Source organism: Coregonus clupeaformis, chromosome 21, assembly GCF_020615455.1.
Source record: "Coregonus clupeaformis isolate EN_2021a chromosome 21, ASM2061545v1, whole genome shotgun sequence".
In the NCBI taxonomy this organism is placed as follows: domain Eukaryota; kingdom Metazoa; phylum Chordata; class Actinopteri; order Salmoniformes; family Salmonidae; genus Coregonus; species Coregonus clupeaformis.
The window spans coordinates 23,850,390-23,873,903 of NC_059212.1; the positions used below are offsets into that span (position 1 = coordinate 23,850,390).

Sequence of the window (23,514 nt, forward strand, 5' to 3'; positions counted from 1 at the left end):
ACCTGTATTAACTGCACCTGTTTGAACTCGTTACCTGTATAAAAGACACCTGTCCACACACTCAATCAAACAGACACCAACCTCTCCACAATGGCCAAGACCAGAGAGCTGTGTAAGGACATCAGGGATAAAATTGTAGACCTGCACAAGGCTGGGATGGGCTACAGGACAATAGGCAAGCAGCTTGGTGAGAAGGCAACAACTGTTGGCGCAATTATTAGAAAATGGAAGAAGTTCAAGATGACGGTCAATCACCCTCGGTCTGGGGCTCCATGCAAGATCTCACCTCGTGGGGCATCAATGATTATGAGGAAAGTGAGGGATCAGCCCAGAACTACACGGCAGGACCTGGTCAATGACCTGAAGAGAGCTGGGACCACAGTCTCAAAGAAAACCATTAGTAACACACTACGCCGTCATGGATTAAAATCCTGCAGCACACGCAAGGTCCCCCTGCTCAAGCCAGCGCATGTCCAGGCCCGTCTGAAGTTTGCCAATGACCATCTGGATGATCCAGAGGAGGAATGGGAGAAGGTCATGTGGTCTGATTAGACAAAAATAGAGCTTTTTGGTCTAAACTCCACTCGCCGTGTTTGGAGGAAGAAGAAGGATGAGTACAACCCCAAGAACACCATCCCAACCGTGAAGCAAGGAGGTGGAAACATCATTCTTTGGGGATGCTTTTCTGCAAAGGGGAAAGGACGACTGCACCGTATTGAGGGGAGGATGGATGGGGCCATGTATCGCGAGATCTTGGCCAACAACCTCCTTCCCTCAGTAAGAGCATTGAAGATGGGTCGTGGCTGGGTCTTCCAGCATGACAACGACCGAAACACACAGCCAGGGCAACTAAGGAGTGGCTCCGTAAGAAGCATCTCAAGGTCCTGGAGTGGCCTAGCCAGTCTCCAGACCTGAACCCAATAGAAAATCTTTGGAGGGAGCTGAAAGTCCGTATTGCCCAGCGACAGCCCCGAAACATGAAGGTTCTGGAGAAGGTCTGTATGGAGGAGTGGGCCAAAATCCCTGCTGCAATGTGTGCAAACCTGGTCAAGACCTACAGGAAACGTATGATCTCTGTAATTGCAAACAAAGGTTTCTGTACCAAATATTAAGTTCTGCTTTTCTGATGTATCAAATACTTATGTCATGCAATAAAATGCTAATTAATTACTTAAAAATCATACAATGTGATTTTCTGGATTTTTGTTTTAGATTCCGTCTCTCACAGTTGAAGTGTACCTATGATACAAATTACAGACCTCTACATGCTTTGTAAGTAGGAAAACCTGCAAAATCGGCAGTGTATCAAATACTTGTTCTCCCCACTGTATGTCCCTCGTCTGCCAAGGTAAAATTAGTACGTTGACTTTTCGTCATACACTTAAATGAGTTAAACAATAATATAACATTTAAAAAGAGAAACTATACAGATAAACATGCTATGCACTATTTATCTCCTTTGAGTCTGAAGCACTACATTTATGTTTTGTCTCTCTTTTTTGTTTTCTCTACTCCTCTCTTCTCCTCCTTCTTGGTGCATCCTTTGAAGGCATCCATAATGTTGAATGCTCCCAGGTACATTCCTAGCAGAACCCCAAGCTTGACAGGTATAATACTGTGAAGATAAGAAGAACAGTCAATTAGGCTACATATTAGCAACGGTCACTGCAACGCACAACATAGCCTATTAGGAGAACAACAAGCACAGTGTTTGGAATAGAAAGTGAGTAAATTACTTCATTAAAAACAAACTACAAGTAATATATTATGTTAGTTAGTCAAACTGGTCATCATAATGGGACTAAATTAAATATCTAATTAAAGAAGAAAACAACACTGATGAAAATCCAATAAATTATTCAGAGCATAATCAATGCTGTTTGAATGTCTTCCGGTCCAGAACAAAACTTATTTCAAAGGGCATAATAACCTCGTAATTGCACTACTTAAAGACATGCTCCGTTACTTTGGCGACTAAGTAAGTATTTTTTTAAACCTCCCGCTTTGGGCTGGATGTGTCAATGTGTAGTTCATACATGCATAATCTATGAGCGGAATTACGGTCTTACCTCAATTAGCCACAAAATCCTGACTGTTTTCTGAAGCTGTGCGCGCCGTTTTGAGTCCTGCAAGCTTGGACCATGTGGGCCTGCCCCCTAGCAATTCGAGTTTCGACCAGTGAGGTTCAGCCCCTTGCCATTTGAGTGACAGCTAGCAAGTGGCCTGCCCAGCATTATCCAGTGAGGTTGCAGGGCAGGCTCAGTGGACACAGAGAGACAGAGAAAGCAATGACATGGTACACATATCTACACATATGTGACGTAGTACGCAATGTTCAGGGACCACGTTTGGCTCATGAGCGCTACTTTCAGAATTACTGGCTAAAAAGTATACAAAAGTACCAGAGAATATCTTTAACCCTTTACACTTGTACCAGTATACGGGTCGAAAATGGCAGATTTGGGCACTAATAAGCACCTACAATGGAACGTAGTGGCTGTACAGTAACATGCTATATATGACGTCAGACCTCTAGCTCTGCGTTTCACAGCACTGTATGGGTTTTGACTGACAGCCGTTCTGAACTTAAGCACCGCGCACGACAAGAAGTGCCCCCATCCCTCCCAGTGATTGGGCAACTTTTGCAAATTTTTTGTTGTCTGAGTGAGGGAAATCCTGTAAATTAAGATGACTATGTATTTTGAAAGATGAGATGTTGAGGATTATAATAAATACCCCTTTGATGTCATACAAGCAAGCCATACACCTGAGTCCAAATGTGCACTTCACATTTCCAAATCATAAAACTCATGTCATGTACAGTGTCAAAGTTTATGATCATTATGTTTGATGTACAGTTACAAGATGACATGGTGTCATACCCTGGGTTGTTCTGAACAGAATGTTTATTTAGAAACTTTGCCGTGGCTCATGACTCCTTTCTATGCGCCCCAAAATTACAATCTGTTTCTTTGAACTGCCTTGTGAAAGCCTGACACTGTAAGATCGTATTTTATAACTTAGCTAGTCATGTTGGCAATAGAACAAGCTTTCAAATCATGCCCACCTGACCCAGATTGCGACTTATAAATGGACCGTTTTTAGATTGCGTTAACAACAACAGTAATTGTGTGATTGCAGGGTTGTGTTCCAAATGAAACAACCAAGTATACTTGCTCTAGTTCCTCAACGGCCAGCTAGGAGAGCTCAAAAAAGTACCTTCTAGTTGAAGACTCTTCGAGCCATAATTGTGCATTGAAATTGCTTAGGAACTGTGCACACTTTGGAGAGGTGTGTGTGGCCAGTTGGAGACACCAGTTAGTCCTCTCACTCAAACCCTTGTCATTTGTTTTTATTATGTTGTACCTACCCCACATTTTCCAGGAATATTCTTATGTTACTGAATGTACCCAGAGTATTTTCAGATTTCGTTATCAACAAATGCGGCAAAAAGTACAGTAAATGTAAAATGCACATAAAATCAACAGTAATGTTTGGATTCAGTCTTGTGTCAGGTGAACTGCTGTGTGCTCACCTTAATATAATATAATCTAATAATTGTCCCATTATCTCCAAACTGTTCAATTTCAATTGCTACCATGGTTATGCATATGCTTTTCATATTTATTCTGTAAGAAACATTTCAATTTAGCCCTATACATATAGGCCAATTTCCACAAGTGTAAAGATGATAATAATAAGAGAAGCCATTTAATGTCTTAATCATTCAGTCTAATTGGTGGTGAGTGATTAAGTCTACTGTATTAGTCATGTCTGTATTGTGTTGTATTCAACATGAAGCCAACAACTCACTCTCAAAGGCCTCAAGGAACGAAAGTAGCCATGCAAATCGCTTCTAATTAAGACTTACCCACCAGAACCTGGCCAAGTTTCTAAAAGCCCTCTTTCAACCACACCTGTCTCAAAGACATTTCCATAACACAAAAAGGCTTTGGCGTAGATTTAAATGTTGAGGTTGCAGATAATTATATTCAACTGTAGTCCAAATCAGGTGTAGGTCTGAATAAATCTGTGTTGTCTCCAGCTAAATGGAGTCTTGCTGCCCACTCAACCAGGTGCTTCTTTATCAGCAACTTCTCCGTAATTGGCATCAGTGCATAAGCAAGGGCTTGGTAAGTGTTTACCGGTACTTGCAAGCCATATGGAGATACAAAGACAAGCCTGGATAGGTATTTTACGTATCAGCTAACTACATACAGTGCCTTCAGAAAGTATTCGTACCCCTTCACTTATTCCACATTTTGTTCTGTTACAGCGTGAATTCAAAATGGAGAGATTTTTTTCTCTCACCCATTTACACACAATACCCCATAATGAAAACATGTTCTTAAGAGTTTTTTGCAAATGTATTGAAAATGAAATACAGAAATCTCTCATTTACATAAGTGTCATACCCCTGAGTCAATACTATGTAGAAGCACCTTTGGCAGTGATTACAGCTGTGTCTTTCTGGGTAAGTCCCCACCTGGATTGTGCAAATTTGCCCACTATTCTTTTCAAAATCCTTCAAGCTCTGCCAAATTGGTTGTTGATCATTGCTAGACAACCATTTTCATGTCTTGCCATAGATTGTCAAGTAGATTTAAGTCAAAACTATAACTCGGCCACTCAGGAACATTCACTGTCTTCTTGGTAAGCAACTCCAGTGTAGATTTGGCCTTGTGTTTTAGGTAATTGTGCTAAAAGGTGAGTTAATCTCCCAGTGTCTGGTGGAAAGCAGACAACCACATTCTCCTCTAGGAGTTTTGCCTGTGCTTAGCTCCATTCCATTTCTTTTTTATACAGAAAAACTCCCCAGTCCTTAACGATTACAAGCATACACATAACATTATGCAGCCACCACCATGCTTGAAAATGTGGAGAGTGGTACTCAGTAATGTGTTGTATTGGATTTTCCCCAAACATAACACTGAATTGGACAAAAACTGAATTGCTGTGCCACATTTATTGCTGTATTACTTTAGTGCCTTGTTGCAAACAGGATGCATGTTTTGGAATATTTGTATTCTGTACAGGCTTCCTTTTCAGTCTGTCAATTAGGTTAGTATTGTAGAGTAACTAAAATGTTGTAGATCCATCCTCAGTTTTCTCCTATCACAGCCATTAAACTCTATCTCTTTTAAAGTCACCATTTGGCCTCATGGTGAAATCCCTGAGCGGTTTCCTTCCTCTCCGGCAACTGAGTTGGGAAGGAGGCCTGTATCTTTGTAGTGACTGGGTGTATTGCTACACCATCCAAAGTGTAATTAATAACTTCACCATGCTCAAAAGGATATTCAATGTCTGTTTTGTTTTTTTACCCAGCTATCAATTAGGTGCCCTTCTTTGCGAGGCATTGGAAAACCTCCCTGGTCTTTGTGGTTGAATCTGTGTTTGAAATTCACTGTTCGACTGAGGGACCTTGGAGATAATTTTAGGTGTAGGGTACAGAGATGTAGTCATTCAAAAATCATGTTAAACACCATTATTGCACACATAGTGAGTACATGCAACTTGTGACTTGTTAAGTAAATGTTTTAATCCTGAACTTATTTAGGCTTGCCATAAAGGGGTTGAATAATTGACTCAACACATTTCAGCTTTTCGTTTTTAATTCATTTGTAAAAATGTTGAAAAATATTATTCCACTGACATTATGGGGTATAGTGTGTAGGCCAGTGACCCAAAAAACAATTGTGATTTTATCCATTTGAAATTCAGGCTGTAACAAGAAAACATCAAAGGGGTTTGAATACTTTCTGAAGGCACTGTATGTTATAGCAATATGGTGCTCGATGGCACAGTCTGATGTGGCACGCATGTAACGTCTGAGCAGGGGAATGGGACCAAGGTGTTGTGATGTCACATTGGCTTGAGTGTCGTATTACTCAGACGTGCGGATGGATATTAGACTTTACAGGCTATCCGGGTCAGTAGAATAACCAGAATATATTTGAATAGCACACAGTCACATAGGAGTATTCAAATCCAGGCCTGCAGTGTTAATCTTTCCCCCTCTTTGACTACCTTTGTTGGTGCATGCACTAGTACAGCGTTTTAGAACTCCAGTCCTCCAGTACCCCCAACACCACACATACCTGATTCAACTTATCGAGGGCTTGATGATTAGTTGACAAGTAGAATCATGTGTGCTTGTACGGGGCCACAAAAAAAATCTGTACTGTTGGGGGTACTCGAGGACCGGAGTTGGGAAACACTGCATTAGTAAATACTTGACATTAAGTGTCATATTATTCAGATGTACACATGCAAATACATGCCATTGTCATACTGTACTTGAACATCTGATGACCCTGTCAAATAGAAAGCAGATTGATTACCTTTTGATAGTGCTGCAAAATAAATGACCTTAATATAGAATATTTCCTTCTATCAAACCAAACTGATATGATCTCTTAATGCAATATTCCCTGGGCTGTAGAATATTCTCATGCAAAATGCCAATGACTTGAGGCCTGTGGTTCCCTTTAGCCATCTGATTAGGTTGTAGAGGGGTCAAGCTGAGTGTCAGTACCCAAAAGGCCCGGCTCTTACAGCAAAAACTGTTCCCCCATCACCAGGGGCATGTTCAGAAGGGTACAATGTCACAGAAAGTTTAGATAGAAATGTATGGTGTAGATAAGAACATACAATGGTCGTAGAATGAGAATCATACCAGCTGTGTATCAGGTTGTTTTAACTAACTGAATACACCCCAGTAACTACTGTATTAGCACTGACTAGGTTTGCACTGGGTATGAGTGAGTGTTTGCTGAATGATCGCAGACTATCAGATGACAAAAACGTACAAAATCTTTATTCGTCATATATCCCAAGGGGATTCAGAATTATGGTCATATAAAAAGTTGAACATACTCACACCCAACCACAACCTCAAAAGTGAAGTACATATCTACATAATGTAGCAGGTTTTTCCATTGATGCACAATAATGCATTTATTTTTACAATGGCATTAGGCCTAAGTGACACATTCAAACAGCTTTGACAGATTTTTGTAATGCAGTGGTATTTGAAAAAATATATATAATAATCAACTCCTTCAGTCACTAGTTCCCTAAAATATATCTGTATGCAAATCCATCAAAGCACATGTAAAATCCTTCAGCAGGGCTTTGGGTGACATCTGTGTATCACAAATAAGTAAAAGTGATAGAATCTACCTTTTAGTACCAATTATTTACATTTACATTTTAGTCATTTAGCAGACACTCTTATCCAGAGCGACTTACAGTTAGTGAGTGCATACATTATTATTTTTATTTTTTCATACTGGCCCCCCGTGGGAATCGAACCCACAACCCTGGCGTTGCAAACGCCATGCTCTACCAACTGAGCTACATCCCTGCCGGCCATTCCCTCCAATACCCTGGACGACGCTGGGCCAATTGTGCGCCGCCCCATGGGTCTCCCGGTCGCGGCCGGCTACGACAGAGCCTGGATTCGAACCAGGATCTCTAGTGGCACAGCTAGCACTGCGATGCAGTGCCTTAGACCACTGCGCCACTCGGGAGAGTGATGATGCACTGACACTATGCAGATGTAATTCCCTGATACCTCCCATCTGGTGAAAATTGAAATGCTGACAATTTACCTAGAGCCATAATGTTGTAAAATGTTAGTGTTATGCTAGCAGAAATCCCCCCGGAGTCCTCCAACAGTGTGAAATGCAGACAGCTGTTAATGCCACAAATCTACACTTTGCTTTCAGTAGCCAATGACACTGATGCACATGTCGAATGGCTTCGTATTGAACAGAAAGCACAATTCACAGCCTGAGGTGTGTGTATGTGTTGACAATGGCCATGGGTTAAACATGGGCCAAACAGCGTGCTAGGGGCTTAGTGAAGATCAGTGCAGCTTAAGGCATGTTGTCTCACAGTGCTCTGGGTTCTCGAAGGCACCCAGGTACTTCCCCAGGAGAGCCGTCTGCTTCCACCTCAAGGAACTACAAGGACACGGTGATGGGAGGTCAGCCGCTTTTATGGAACACTCACTTCACCCTTTGTGCATTATAACTATTTTGGAGAAATAACTATCTATAGTGGATCAGAAGTGAATTTTTCAACTAGAACCTGTGATCATTAATATGTGCTACCAAATAACCACAGTGTCTCTCACAATTTCTGAAGAAACCACATGTACTTGAATGTAGCATTACTTATTCTACTGAAAAAACATAACATTTATGTAAAACGTAAGTTTATCTTAACTATATATAACTGATTGAGCCTGCCTGATGGAGTGAATTAGCACACTTCATAAGTGCTCGCAGTTTAGCCTGGCTATGCATTTGTCCATAGACAAAATACTAAAGCTCTGTTGCTTGGCAACCCAGCTCAAAAGCTTGGGTCCACATACACCAACGGTATGAAGATGCTTTGACTATTGTCTTAAAGCGTGGGGTGGTTTGGTTAGTCACTAAACCAGATATGTTTAAAAATGTTAGTCTTCCTATCCTCCGTCTTCAATTACTGTATTTACTACAGTAAATCCTATCCTGTCCGAGACGCCACTCAGTTGAACTGTGTCCAGTGAAAAACCATCTGTGTCCCTCCTCTCTCTATCTATGACACAAGCACCATTAAGGGACGATTTACAGTGAGGTCCAAAAGTTATTGGAAGGTGACAAGGTTTATTGTTTTGGCTCTGTACTCCAGCACTTTTTAAATGATACAATGACCATGGGGTTAAAGTGCAGACTGTCAGCTTTCATTTGAGGGTATTTTCATCCATATTGGGTGAACCTTTTAGGAATTACACCACCTTTTGTACATAGTCCCCCCATTTTAGGGAACCAAAAGTATTTGGACAAATTTACTTGTGTATTAAAGTATTCAAGTTTATTATTTGGTCCCATATTCCTAGCACGCAATGACTACATCAAGCTTGTGACAAACTTGTCGGATGCATTTGCTGTTTGTTTTGGTTGCTTTCAGATAATTTTGTGCCCAATAGAAATGAATGGTAAATAATGTATTGTGTCAATATGTAATTAAGAATAGAACATGTTTCTAAACACTTCCACATTAAATGTGAATAATGAGAGAAAGTAATTGGGACATTTCAAGTGACAGCTCTAGCCGAAGACGGGGAACTGTCCCCGAAAATCAGGGACGTCTGGTCACCTTAACCTATTGACCTTACTCCAGCCACCTATGGCCTGTGACCATTTGGTCTATCCTTAAGTCCCTCCCATACATAGTCTACTGTAATCTATGTCAATTGAAAGACTTGAAGCTAAACTACTTAGGAAGGGAGGGAGGCTAGAGAACTAGACTGAGGGCACCCTACCTGGGCAATAGTAGAGGTTGTCACCAGTGGGTATGACTATACTGTGCAGTTTGAGCATGTAACCATTTCTGAGTGTTGGAATGGAGTGACTGAATGTGTGATTGTGTGTCTGTACAGCAGATCTCTATGGGTGAGGCAAATAGAAAAAACCAGCATGTTATTCCCATTATGAAGAGAACAGTAAGAACATGAAGGGATACTCACTTCTTCATGCCCAAGAGAAGATACATGCTCTTTGGGAGCAGAAGGTAGACCTGGTCAGTTAAAATGGCTTCAGTTATCCTCTTTGCTACGTAGTCTGGATCCAGGATAGGCAATAGAGGCCACCTGTGGGGGAAAAAGGTTAGCACAAGGGTATCCAGTCCATAGTAAGCAGCATTTCGTCTAGTGTAAAGTAAGTACTTCCATGTTTGTTGTTGATAGTGACATTGTATACCTGCTCATAGAGGAAGTCTCCCAGCACTTTCGTAACTCCTGCCAAAACGCAATCATCAATTCCACCCTGTCAATGCCGAGACAGGGCCTTCCATTTCACGCTTCATAAAACCAAACTTAATTTAAGAAATGTCTCTTGTTCAGTTTCACGTCCCATAAAAACAGAACTGGCGCTGGCTTTTAAAGGGATTGCATATTAAATCATTTATACATGGATGAATAAATACCCTTCAGTAGGGTCATCTCAAACTTTTCATGACAAATTCTATTAAATATATGCAAGGAGGATAATAACCTCTTATAAGCACTTAATGACAACTTTCAAATTGGAAATGTAATCCTGTATAAGACCTCTTATGGCTGATAACTTACTTAGTATTGCAGCCATCGAACATGCCAGTGTTGATGAAGTGTGGACACACGATAGTAGTCTTGACTCCATCCTTCCCCGTAGCCAGCAGCTCCAGAGCCACAGACTCAGCAAAGCCAATAGCAGCAAACTTGCTGGCACAGTAATCTATCAGGAGAGAAATGCATGTATTGGCATACAGTAGAGCAGGTTAAACAAAGGGCTCAAATCAAATTGTATTCATCACATGCTTCGTAAACAACTGGTGTGGACTAACAGTGAAATGCTTACTTACAGGCCCTTCCCAACAACGCAGAGAGAAAGAAAACAGAGAAATAACAGAAAAGTAAAACACCAACAGACCATATATAAACATACATTTCATTGTCCTTGAAGCATTATCTGTACCCCAGTCAGTCTATGGAAAAGACCCTTCAACTACAGTACATGAACAAGTTAAAAATGACATTTTTTCACCCATTCAAGGTTGATTGATAACAGCTATCGATCAGCTCTACGGTAGGTCTCTTGATTGCGTAATGTTCTGCCCAGAGTTTAAGACAAAGGCAATGTTCTGCACTATGGCTACAGGTTGCCTGGAATCCCAACGTTGAGTTTCATTTAATTCTATGTCGGACATACAGTGCATTCTGAAAGTATTCAGACCCCTTCACTTTTGACATTTTGTTATGTTACGGCCTTATTCTAACATGTATTAAATAAATACAAAATCCACAATACCCGATAATGACAAAGCGAAAACAGTTTTTTTGTAATTTTTGCAAATCTATAAATAAAAAACAGAAATACCTTATTAACATAAGTATTCAGACCCTTTGCTATGAGACATTCGAAATTGAGCTCAGCTGCATCCTGTTTCCATTGACCATCCTTGATGTTTCTACAACTTGGAGTCCACCTGTGGTAAATTCAATTGATTGGACATGTGGAAAGGCACACAACTGTCTATTTGAGGTCCCACAGTTGACAATGCATGTCAGAGCAAAACCCAAGCTCTGAGACAGGATTGTGTCGAGGCAAAGATCTGGGGAAGGGTGGCAAAAAAAAAATCTGCAGCATTGAAGGTCACAGTGGCCTCCATCATTCTTAAATGGAAGAAGTTTGGAACCACCGAGACTCTTTCTAAAGCTGGCCGCCTGGCCAAACTGAGCAATCGGGGGAGAAGGGCCTTGGTCAGGGAGGTGACCAAGAACCTGATGGTCACTCTGACAGAGCTCCAGAGTTTCTCTGTCTGTGGAGTGGGAGAACCTTCCAGAAGGACAACCATCTCTGCAGCACTCCACCAATCAGGCCTTTATGGTAGAGTGGCCAGACGGAAGCCACTCCTCAGTAAAAGGCACATGACAGCCCGCTTGGAGTTTGCCAAAAGGCACCTGAAGACTTTAAGACTCTCAGACCATGAGAAACAAGATTCTCTGGTCTGGCGAACTTTTTGGCCTGATTGGCAAGTGTCACGTCTGTAGGAAACCTGCCACCATCCCTACGGTGAAGCATGGTGGTGGTAGCATCATGCTATGGGAATGTTTTTTCAGCGGCAGGGACTGGGAGACTAGTCAGGATTGAGGGAAAGATGAACGGCGCAAAGTACAGAGAGCTCCTTGATGAAAACCTGCTCCAGAGCGCTCAGGACCTCAGACTGGGGCAAAGGTTCACCTTCCAACATGACAACGCCCTAAGCACACAGTCAAGACAACGCAGGAGTGGCTTCGGGACAAGTCTCTGAATGTCCTTGAAAGGCCCAGCCAGAGCCCGGACTTGAACCCAATCGAACATCTCTGGAGAGACCTGAAAATAGCTGTGCAGCGACGCTCCCCATCCAACCTGACAGAGCTTGAGAGGATCTGCAGAGAAGAATGGGAGAAACTCCCCAAATACAGGTGTGCCAAGCTTGTAGCGTCATACCCAAGAAGACTCAAGGCTGTAATCGCTGCCAAAGTGCTTCAACAAAGTACTGAGTAAACGTTTTATATTTTGTGTACATTTACAAAGCAAAAAAGACAGTCAAAAATTGAAGTGTCTGTCCTATATCTAGGAGATACAAGAAATCTAAATAAATTAGTTGACATATTTAACCCCTTATTTTTGTTGCCACAAAACTACCTCCATAATTCCGTCATTTCTATGGGTGACATTCAGACGAGTCCCGTGACGCTTGTGGGGGTCGTAGAGCAAAAAGGAGAACACCATGGTGTTCGTGAGAATATCCCCTTTCCATAGTTGTCATGTTAGACTGAACAAAAATACAAACGCAACATGTAAAGTATTTGTCCCATGTTTCATGAGCTGAAATAAAAATCCTATTAAATGTTCCATATGCACAAAAAGCTTATTTCTCTAAAATGTGTTTACATCCCTGTTAGTGAGCATTTCTCCTTTGCCAAGATAATCCATCCACCTGACAGGTGTGGCATATCAAGAAGCTGATTAAACAGCATCATTACACAGGTGCACCTTGTGCTGGGGACAATAAAAGGCCACTCTAAAATGTGCAGTTGTGTCACAACACAATGCCACAGATGTCTCAAGGTTTGAGGGAGCGTGCAATTGGCGTGCTGACTGCAGGAATGACCACCAGAGCTGTTGCCAGAGAATGTAATGTTCATTTCTCTACCATAAGCCGCCTCCAACATTGTTTTAGAGAATTTTGCAGTACGTCCAACAGGCCTCACAATCGCAGACCAAGTGTAACCACCCAGGACCTCCACATCCAGCTTCTTCACCTGCGGGATTGTCTGAGACCAGCTCCCCGGACAGCTGATGAAACTGTGGGTTTGCACAACTAAAGAATTTCTGCACAAACTGTTAGAAACCGTCTCAGGGAAGCTTATCTGCGTGCTCTTCATCCTCACCAGAGTCTAGACCTGACTGCAGTTCGGCATTGTAACCAGACTTCAGTGGGCAAATGCTCACCTTCGATGGCCACTGGTACGCTGGATGAGTGTGCTCTTCACGGATGAGTCCCAGTTTCAACTGTACCGGGCAGATGGCGTGTATGGTGTCGTGGAAATTTGACAATCTTAAATTAATAACTATTTATTGTCAGTGCGCTGGAGAGGTTCCAACAAACTTGATGCACCATAGTGAACGTCTGTCAGGAGCTCCCACGGGGCCATCCCATTTAGTTCCCTTATATACTGGTTACAGACATGTTACATAGGCATAGTTCATAGGGTTGGTCCCGGCATGTGTCTGGCACCGTCTCTTATCTTAAAGAACATATTCTGGGCGTTCTGCCAAATAGTCAAAAGGAGGAGGTCATGACGCCCCCCCCCCCCTCATATCTTTACCAGGCACAGGCTGGAACCAAGGATTGTTTATGACACCAATGCCAAGATGCACAAAATAAAATGTCCTTCACATGATGTCAACGTTGTGAACGGAGTGCCCCATGGTGGTAGCGGGGTTATGGTATAGGCAGGCATATGCTATGGACAACGAACACAATTGTATTTTATCGATGGCAATTTGAATGCACAGAGATACCGTGACGAGATCTTGAGGCCCATTGTCATGCCATTCATCCGCCACCATCACCTCATGTTTCAGCATGATAATGCACAGCCCCATGTCGCAAGGATCTGTACACAATTCCTGGAAGCTGAAAATGTCCCAGTTCTTCCATGGCTTGCATACTCACCAGACATGTCACCCATTGAGCATGTTTGGGATGCTCTGGATCAATGCCATGTTCCAGTTCCTGCCAATATCCAGAAACTTTGCCTGCCACTGAAGAGGAGTGGGACAACATTCCACAATTAACAGCCGGATCAACTCTATGCAAAGGAGATGTCTCGCACTGCAGAGGCAAATCCTGGTCACACCAGATACTGACTGGTTTTCTGATCCACGCACCTAGCTTTTTTTTTTAAGGATCTGTGACCAACAGATGCATATCTGTATTCCCAGTCAAGTGAAATCCATAGATTAGGGCCTAATGAATTCATTTCAATGGACTGATTTCTTAATATGAACTGTAACTCAGTAAAATCTTTGAAATTGTTGCATGTTGCGTTTATATTTTTGTTCACTGTAGTTTGTAGGCCAAACAGTTTGGAAGACAGAAGTTAGCACATCAGCGTTACCGACTTCAGACGAGTCCCGTGGGGCTTGTGGGGGTCGTATAGCAAAACGGAGAACACCATCTTTCCATAGTGGTCATATTAGTTTGTAGGCCAAAACATTCAGAGACTTTAGACGTTTTCGTGAGAAGACCGCTTTATGGGATGTCTCATGGTCTGACAAACACCACTGTAGCTCGGCCACCTTCCACCGCAGATGCGGAAGGCAGACATAGGCGGATGCAGTGGATTGAGACCCAGCCCATAGATATCCATTTTAAATTGACAGATTTTGATGGGGATTTTTTATTATGTCACTTACAGTAGATTGACGCACGGGTGCGTCAATAGACTCAAGGATTTAATGTTTAAAAATACTTTACTTCAAAACACATGTTGAATCAACACACATGACATCTTTGTCTCCTACATCCTGGCAATCCAGTTATGGTAAGGATTATTTAACATTGTTGCTATGTACTTATGGACATGGGTAACGGGTTGAAGGGGTCTTAAACGATTGCCTGGAGTTTAAAACAGGTTTTTACAGTTGATGCGACATCATTGTTCCATGAGAAATTCCATAATTTGGTGTTTTGTATGCTTGGGCGGTATCCAGATTGTCATACCTTCATACCGACCTTGTGCCATACCGTGATATTCGGTAACACTGGGCATTTTTATACATGACCCTAAGCATGATGGGATGTTAATTACTTAATTAACTCAGGAACCACACCAGTATGGAAGCACCTGCTTTCAATACACTTTGTATCCCTCATTTACTCAAGTGTTTACTGTATTTTGGCAGTTACCTGTATATTTGACATTTGTATCTGAAAACATAACTGATAAATAATTAATTGAAGTTCAAATGTGACATTTTGGCCTTACCCAGGCCTCCTTTAAGACTCGATAATGTTTCATCTGTAGGTGCTAAAAAGCAGAAATGTGTGTCATATGAAGCTTTACCGCTTGCTCTGTAATATGAGTAGTATTTTGATTTCAATAACAATTCTTACATTAATTTATGAATATTGAAAAGTCTAAACGTGAATGTAGAAAATATACCATTTTTGATTTAGCAAATTGTTCTATACATTATTGAACATACCACACTATGGCCATATCAAAGTTCCAGACTGGGATCTCTGCTACTTTTAGAGTTATGATCCAATCTGTAAGCATTACCAACAGAGTGAATGTGAAAATGGATTCAAAATGGTCACCCTCTGTTAGTGATTTTCAGGATGTGCAATGATATGTGCAAGTAAAATGAGTGCTGTGATTGGTTGCATTGCCTACTATGCCAATTCATCTGTATAAAATAGGCCATAACTTTCAAAACGTTTTTTTAAAAGTTATCAAAATACATTTTTGTGCATATTTTAAATATTCATGTTTCTATATTCATAAATTAATGTAATATAATATTTTTTGTGTCATATTTAATTGAAATCTAAATACTACTCATATTACAGTGCAAGGGGTAAAGCTCCATATTACACCTTTTTTATTGCAGATTAAACATTATGGAGTCTTGAAGGAGTCCTGGGTAAGGCCAAAATGTCAATGTTCTAAATTCAATACATTATATATTTATTATGCTTTAGGTTACAAATGGCAAAAATGTAAACAATCCTTCCTCCAAAGGACCATACTATGGATTACATTGTGAAAATCCAAAATATTATGGTATTTTTTGTTCTAGTTTCGCAAGGAATCACCATCTTTCATGTGGCTTTGCTTGCGTTCTCAGCAACACTGGACATTTGTTAAGCAGCTACTCCCTCGTTTCTCATTCATTCAACGTGCCTCCAGCACAACGGATTTTCCAAACAACAGTTTGCTTTGACAGACAGTTTACAACACACATTATGACTGTAGTAACAGTGAATAAGTCACCAGCAGCATAAGACAAAGTTGGGCATGGTAACGCAATTACACTGAGACTCCGATTTTTCACTTAAGAAATGTATACCAAACAAAAACCATTGATTTCAAAGTTGAACAAACCATATTTTTACAGTAACAACTGTGCAGATACAAAGTTTGGTAACAGAATAAAACTGAGGTTTTACTGTAATTCTGTTACCAAACTTTTGCATCTGCACAATTTTCCAGTATAATTTATTTATTTACTGTGTCAATTGTTGAAAGTAGTCACTGTGCATAGAGTTGTATGGTTTGTTAAAGTTTGAAATAAATGGTTTTTGTTTGGTATACATTTTAAAGTGAATAATCGGAGTCTTAGTGTAATTTCTGTATCGTGGCATTGCCCAGCTTATATTTACAGGTGAACGCAAGCTTGTTAACAGGTGAAAGATCTTCACCACTGAGGGCCAGTACAGGTCCCCCGGCCCCAGATACACCATATTTAAGTAATCAAAGTCTTTATGGAAGATGAATCATCGATTGATTACCTGGTCAGCCACTCTGTAGACTTCAGCCTTGTTACTGCAGTCACACAGCTAGCTGCCCCTTTCTCCTTCACTAGTCATGCCCTCCTGGTTGACATCCCACAGAACCAGAGAGACGCCCAGGGGGGTAAACTTCTCTTCCATGAGCCGGCCAATGCCGCTGCCCGCTCCCGTGATAAGGATGATTTCCCCAGTGATATTTTTCTTCTTGAGTGGGATGAACAGTCTGACAAATGCCTCTATGTTGTAATAGATGGACATTACAATCAACTGAAGGGTTTCCAGGAGGAAATTCATTTTGCTGACCCCTGGAAAGACAGTTGTCACAATTGATAGTTAATGTTTTGTTTGTTTGCTAACTTCTGTTTGTTTTGGTTTAATTGTTGTATGCTAGCTAATTTGTTTGTGATCGTTGGTGATCCTAATAAGAAATAGACCTATTGAATAGATTGCAGATGAGCATTATTTGATTTTAAAAGGTTAGCTTTCAACTGATAATATAATGCATGAAATGTACTCATGAATCCACGCGCCAAACACAACTTCAATTTGGTGATGTAGACAAACGTGGTGCACTGAACGATAGGACAGCGCGAATAGAAAGTAGCAAATTCGCTCACCATAATTTCAGTGTTTAAAAATGTATCAAAATGTAACCGATGAAAATTTAACTCAATAGAAAATCAGCTCAACCTTGGATATTTTGTATCGCCTCCTTTCAACCCTGGACATTCAGGTATTTAATCGACCTTTGCACTCCGCGGCGAGGCGTGCGGTAATTAAAGCATAAAAGATACTCACTAAAACAGGATTTTATCTACTTATTTCTTTACTTGGCACAAAGATATGTTGACATATGCCTACCCTCCACGTGGTTTCTTCGTTGCTTTTCCGGTCTTCAAGTGCCTGAACAGTGCAGCCGAGCATACCCTGGATTTGATCTGGAGCCTGGCTATGTAATGTCACATGACACCCAATCAAAACTCGAGTAAGGAATTATGGGATTTAGGTATGTATGTTTGTCATTCAAAAGGTCCTGCAGGCTACATTTTTTAACATTCTTTCAATGATTTACCTTTTAGCATGTCAAAATAAAAAAATATTTTTTCCATACAGAAAATAAATGACCAACTGGATACATACATAATCACATGATACATAAGTAACAATTCAAAACAAATTTAAGCATACACCTAATGAGGGCTGACAAGACATTCAATTAATTTGCATTGATTAATTAATTAATATTTTGACATCTTCCTATTTGACATACCCATATATAGAGCTTTGATAGATATGATAGATATGTAGCTATACATTTGATAAAGGCCTTATCTATATGATGTATGCATCTGCCAACATTTTGGAAGTGAAAATCTGTGGATATACACTGAGTATACAAAACATTATGAACTTTCCATGACATAGACTGACCAGGTGAATCCAGGTGAAAGCTATGATCCCTTATTGATGTCACTTGTTAAATCCACTTCAATTAGTGTAAATGAAGGGGAGGAGATAGGTTAAAGAAGGATCTTTAAGTCTTGAGACAATTGAGACATGGATTGTGTATGTGTGCCATTCAGAGGGTGAATGGACAAGACAAATTGAAATGCCTTTGAACGGGGTGCCAGGCACACAGGTTTGTGTCAAGAACTGCAATGCTGTTTGGGTTTTTCATGCTCAACAGTTTCCTGTGTGTATCAAGAATGGTCACCACCCAAAGGACATCCAGCCAACTTGACACAACTGTGGGATGAATTGGAGTCAACATGGGCCAGCATCCCTTTGGAACGCTTTCGACACCTTGTAGAGTCCATGCCCTGATGAATTGAGGCTGTTCTGAGGGCAAAAGGGGGGGTTCAACTCAATACTAGGAAGGTGTTCTTAATGTATGGTACACTCAGTGTAGATATGGTGGTCCCTCTGGAAACAACTACTGTTGAGAACACTGAAGGTAGAGAAATTGAAGATATTAAGGAATGTGGCAGAGTGGGGAGGGGCTATCAATCCTCTTTCTTAGAAATCTAACTTGTGAGTCATATTTAAAATACTGCCTTATTGTTATGAAGAGCATTCTTCATATAGACCTCTAGGAGGGATTATGTTAAGCAAAATATCTGTGACATTTTGGGACTCTGTGAAGTTGGGGGAGCTAAGGGACAATATCTAAAGACAATTGCCGTTAATATTTTGTGTTTACTTGAGCAATGGGTACAGAAATATAGACAGGGCACAAAGCACTGTGAATGTGTCAAATAAATCCAATCCTCACCATTAACACCAGAGTTATTATCTCAGGTGGGCTTGGCAGAGTGAGACAGGAGCATTAACTCCACCTCCCAAGCTGACAAACACATCAACCAGCCAGAACAAGACAGAGTGGAGTCCAATTATTTCTGCAGGATTTATGGGTTTATTAGGTTTTGTACAACTAATTGGTCTCAAATGCTGCTCTGTTCTCTACAGAAAGAACACAAAATTAGGACATTTATCAACTGAAAGCAACATGTTTCGACATCAGCATACTGGGATAAGTGTGAGCACGGTTGAAAGTAGTAATAGCGAACGACACACTGCCATTATATGGATAATTACAACACACTGGTATAGCAGTACTTAGAGTAGGGTACCTCCATGTTCCAACAACAAAGCAGAAAATGTTAATGTTCCCTCTGTTCAGTTCCAAAGACCAAACCACCAATTGGAAGGCCACAATAGCCTACTTCCCCATAGTAACAGCCTTTTCTGAGGCTTAGCTTTTTGAGGTCCCTAAAGGTTTGTGGTGAGAATGGAAGTCTCAGAAAGGGTCTATCGTACTAGCCACGTAAAGGAATAGTTAACTTTTTTGAAGTTTTAGCTTATTTTCGTCTTACCTTGCCAGGAGATTCTGGACAATACTAAATAACCAACTAACAAACTTAAAAACGGTATGGATGACACAACAATACCCTAGGTAAGTCTAAAATCACCCAACACTTAAAAAAGTTAACTATCCCTTTAAAAACAGTGGCAAGTCAATGAGAGAAAGCAAACAGGTCATGCCATGATTGGTTTTCCACACATGCTCCAGCCGTATACACCACAATGAACACAGGTTAATTTATAAATAACCAAACCCATAAAACATACAGTACTGGTTGCCATAAATGGAGTTATCATCACCTGATAAGCGAAGTGTTTTTTTGTCACAGTAAACCCAAACAAACAAAAAGCAGCACAGTACAAGCACTACAACGGAACAAGAATGGATCATCTGATCAAAATTGAGAGTCCAGACTCATCAGGAGGGGTTGGAGGAGGGGCTGACCCCTAGTCCATGAATCCTCCATATTTCTTGTGTATCTCAGCCAGGGGGGAGTCACCTCCTGGCCCCTCCCAGGAGCGTTTCAGGAGCCCCCCCTTGTTCTTCTGATTTTCCAGCCACTCGGGCCTCCCTACCCTCCTCATGAAGCCACCATAACGCTTCTTCAATGGCCTGCCCACCCCCTCCAGGGCCCCCAAGTCCCCCCCTCTCCTCATGAACCCCCCATAGCGCTTGGCCACCTCTCCGTCCCTCTGCCCCTCTGCCTCTGAATTCAGGATCTTCAGGATCTCCAGACGGATGTCCTCTTCCTCGGCCACCGGGCTGTTCTGTCCTCCCTGCATTTCTCCGTCCTCTACGGGTGGGCTCCTCCTGATCATGAACCCCCCGTAGCGCTTCATGAAGCCGCCGTACTTCTTGGCCAGCTGGTGCTGCTCGCCCTCCACCTCTTCCTGTTTGGTGTCGTCTACAGCGATGCGCTGCTCCTCCAATAGGACGTCTCGGCAGAGGCGGAGCTTCGTGGTGTCCAGGCTGCCCTCACATTCTATTGAGCATGTCTGCAAAGATATGAAGGGGAGGGGAACCTCAAAACACAGAAGTGGAACAGAGGCTCACAAACCCATTTCCTTTCTGGAAATCTAGTTTTAATTGGAGACTTGTCTCTATCAAGGGACACATGGTACACAACCGTGAAGAAGCAATATATTTTCTGGAGTGACATAGTGATATATTTTTTGCCATAAAAAGGTAAATTGTACGTATAGAGTAGTATTTAATAAGACAATATTTAACAGGGGCACAAACAAGTCTAATTCTGGTGCATGAAATAACTGGGTGCGGCCGCTACTCTCTCCAATGTCAGAGAGACACGGTTGGATGTACAATCAAATTCATTCTATTTGCCTATACCAATATGTTATGATATTGCTCTATTAGTTTCAAGAGTCATTAAATAAATAAGATGGGAAACAGATGGAGGGACACTTTTATCTGGTTCATTTGACAGTTTCTGGCAAACACAGTTAATGAGACATGACGTTCCTCAAAGCCTGTTACTAGCCTACATATAATGCCTCATAACACTTGTCTTTTTATTTCTGAGCGCATCAAAGCAGCAGAGAAGAGTACTTTTGTATAGCCTACAGATCATTCTGAATACATTATCTGATGGAAAATAAACTTCTCAGATTCATTTTTATTTTACATTATTTTATTGGGAGTATTTGAATAAAATGAAAATATGCTATCTACGAACAATTATAAACTGGGTGGTTCGAGCCCTGAATGCTGATTGGCTGACAGCCATGGTATATTTAAGCAATAAGGCCTGAGGAGGTGTGGTATATGGCCAATATACCATGGCTAAGAGCTGTTCTTATGCACGACGCAACGCGGAGTGCCTGGACACAGCCCTTAGCCGTGGTATATTGGCCATATATCACAAACCCCAGAGGTGCCTTATTGCTATTATGAACTGGTTACCAACGTAATTAGAGCAGTAAAAATAAATGTTTTGTCATACCCGTGCTATACCACGGCTGTCATTTTAAAATTGGAAACCAGTTTATAATAGCAATAAGGCACCTCAGGGGTTTTTGCTTAAATAAACTCTCTGGATTATGCCAATCAAACCCCGAGGAAATGCTTGAATTAATGAACAGTAACATTTAATTGAGGCTGTATTGAAGTTTATAACCACAAAGATGCTGCTCCCTCTGGATTATGCCTATCAAACCCTGAGGAAATGCTTGAATTAATGAAGAGTAACATTTAATTGAGGCTGTATTGAAGTTTATAACCACTAACATGCTGCTCCCTGGTGGGGCTAAAACACACTAAGGCCACAAATAATGACAGGTTTGCTCTTTCCTGCCATCGTGGTACATTTTTGTAATTTGTTGTTCGATGTTGACCATTTGGGATAGGCTAGTACTATTAATTGTCTAATCTGATTCAGACACTCCTAAACCTGCCTTTAAACTTCACGAAATGAAAATGTCAGGGGAAATTGATCATGCGCAACAGTCTTGGTTTTTAGTACAGACTATATTGTAGTAAATGTCTCAATTAAACCAAATACTAATGGAATTTCAACTTCATGACGGATGCAAAGAAATGCCTCGAGGTTACATGTTGTCGCCAATTAGACCGACAACACAAGTTGTAGCCTACATAAAAAATTCAACCGAGACTATTATGAAATGTCATATTGATGCAGTTAAAATTATGGGTTGCCTAATTTAATTGGTATTACAGTCTGCCTGCATCAAAATAAATGAAAAAAAATAGCTTAATAAAGTCGTGGTCCAAGGATACATGCACCTCATGGAACATTGGCTAACATTGACATACAATTTTTTTTTTTTATAAAAACTGGTCCGTAGCCTACTGCGTAATCTTTCCCCACGAAAAAGTGACGCGGGAAAAAGTAGCACCCAGTTACTTCACTTTAAAAACATTTCAATTAAAACATGTACTAGTTGTAGACCTACCAGAGTGTTAATCGCCGTCTGTTGTCCCAGTAGACGGTTGAGGCAGAGCGCACAGTCCTTCTCGCAGTCCGCTCCGACCGTGAGCGCCAAATACGCACCGAGAAGCAGCATCCATAGTGAGTTCCCCGGCACAGCCATAGACTGGAGAACATGTTTTTTGGGAGAGAATCCACCAAAGACTTGATTAGAAAACGTTTGTGATTAAGAATTTTACTTACTGTTCATTTCTGAAACATGGACTATAGGAAAAAAGCCATTTAAATGCCTAATTAGACACAATTCAACTCAGTTATCATCATTCCAAAGTTGCCAAGAAAAAACAAACCAACAAAAGCCAATACTTGCCTCTGTTTTTTATGTTTAGTCCAAGCCCTGTGGTGTTGCAGTAGGAACTGTTGATTGTGAGGTTTTATACCAAATATATTATTTCCCCCGGTGCTTAAAAAACCCACATTTAGAACTGTCGCGATTGAGCCAATCAGCTTTCTCTAAAGTCTCACGGATGGAAGAGCTCGTCGTTCAAGAAGCCAAATACTCAGGAGGATGCTCAAAATGGATGCCTGTGTGAGTTGAGTTCATAATGCAAGTTTAGTATCTTGATAGGTATAAGTAGTCCTCGGAAAACGTAATCATAATGTTTCCAGTCTTAAGAGGGGAATTTCACTCATAGACTAACGCAATTCCTATTCCTTAGATTTGTTTAACCTTGTAGCCTATAATAGGATGTTTGGAAAATGTAGGCTCTCTAGTCATACTTCGACTATAAGTGTGGTATGTGAGTCACTTCTTATAATAAGCTTTGTGTTTGCATTTAATAATGGGGTCCACACTTTACATATATATTGTTTTAACATAATGACAATTTTCAGTTAATTTTGAAACATGATGGACCAATTATTTGTGCCACACTGCCACAATACATCACTGTATTATATGTCATGAGGAAACAGAGATCAATACAATTACTTCTTAGTCAAGTCATAAAATATGAAATGATAATCCTGATGATAGCACACAAACACCTTTCTGTTGAAGAAGCACTCCATAGAGTAGATTATGTTCTGTGTCATAGGATATGGTGCCAGACTTTACAGCTACGATATTCAGAGACATATTCATCTG

At 41.0% G+C, this 23,514-nt stretch overlaps 2 protein-coding genes across 2 annotated transcripts; both read right to left on the reverse strand.

The window, feature by feature from the left end:
* Window positions 1-1,465: 1,465 nt before the first annotated feature.
* Window positions 1,466-10,302, reverse strand: LOC121534806 (epidermal retinol dehydrogenase 2-like; the record flags this gene model as incomplete). The annotated part of the gene is made up of 3 exons (XM_041841368.1): window positions 1,466-1,615; window positions 9,518-9,640; window positions 10,121-10,302. Coding segments are annotated over 3 exons (441 nt in total), but the record flags the coding sequence as incomplete, so codon positions are not given.
* An 8,687-nt stretch (window positions 10,303-18,989) lies between these two features.
* On the reverse strand, window positions 18,990-22,861 carry LOC121534604 (proenkephalin-A-like). Its single transcript, XM_041841181.2, has 3 exons — window positions 22,738-22,861; window positions 22,393-22,533; window positions 18,990-20,457 (listed from the first exon to the last, which is right to left on the reverse strand). Exons 2-3 carry the CDS (start codon window positions 22,528-22,530, stop codon window positions 19,909-19,911), a joined length of 687 nt encoding a protein of 228 aa, XP_041697115.2. The 5' UTR covers window positions 22,531-22,533; window positions 22,738-22,861; the 3' UTR covers window positions 18,990-19,908.
* Window positions 22,862-23,514: the final 653 nt, after the last annotated feature.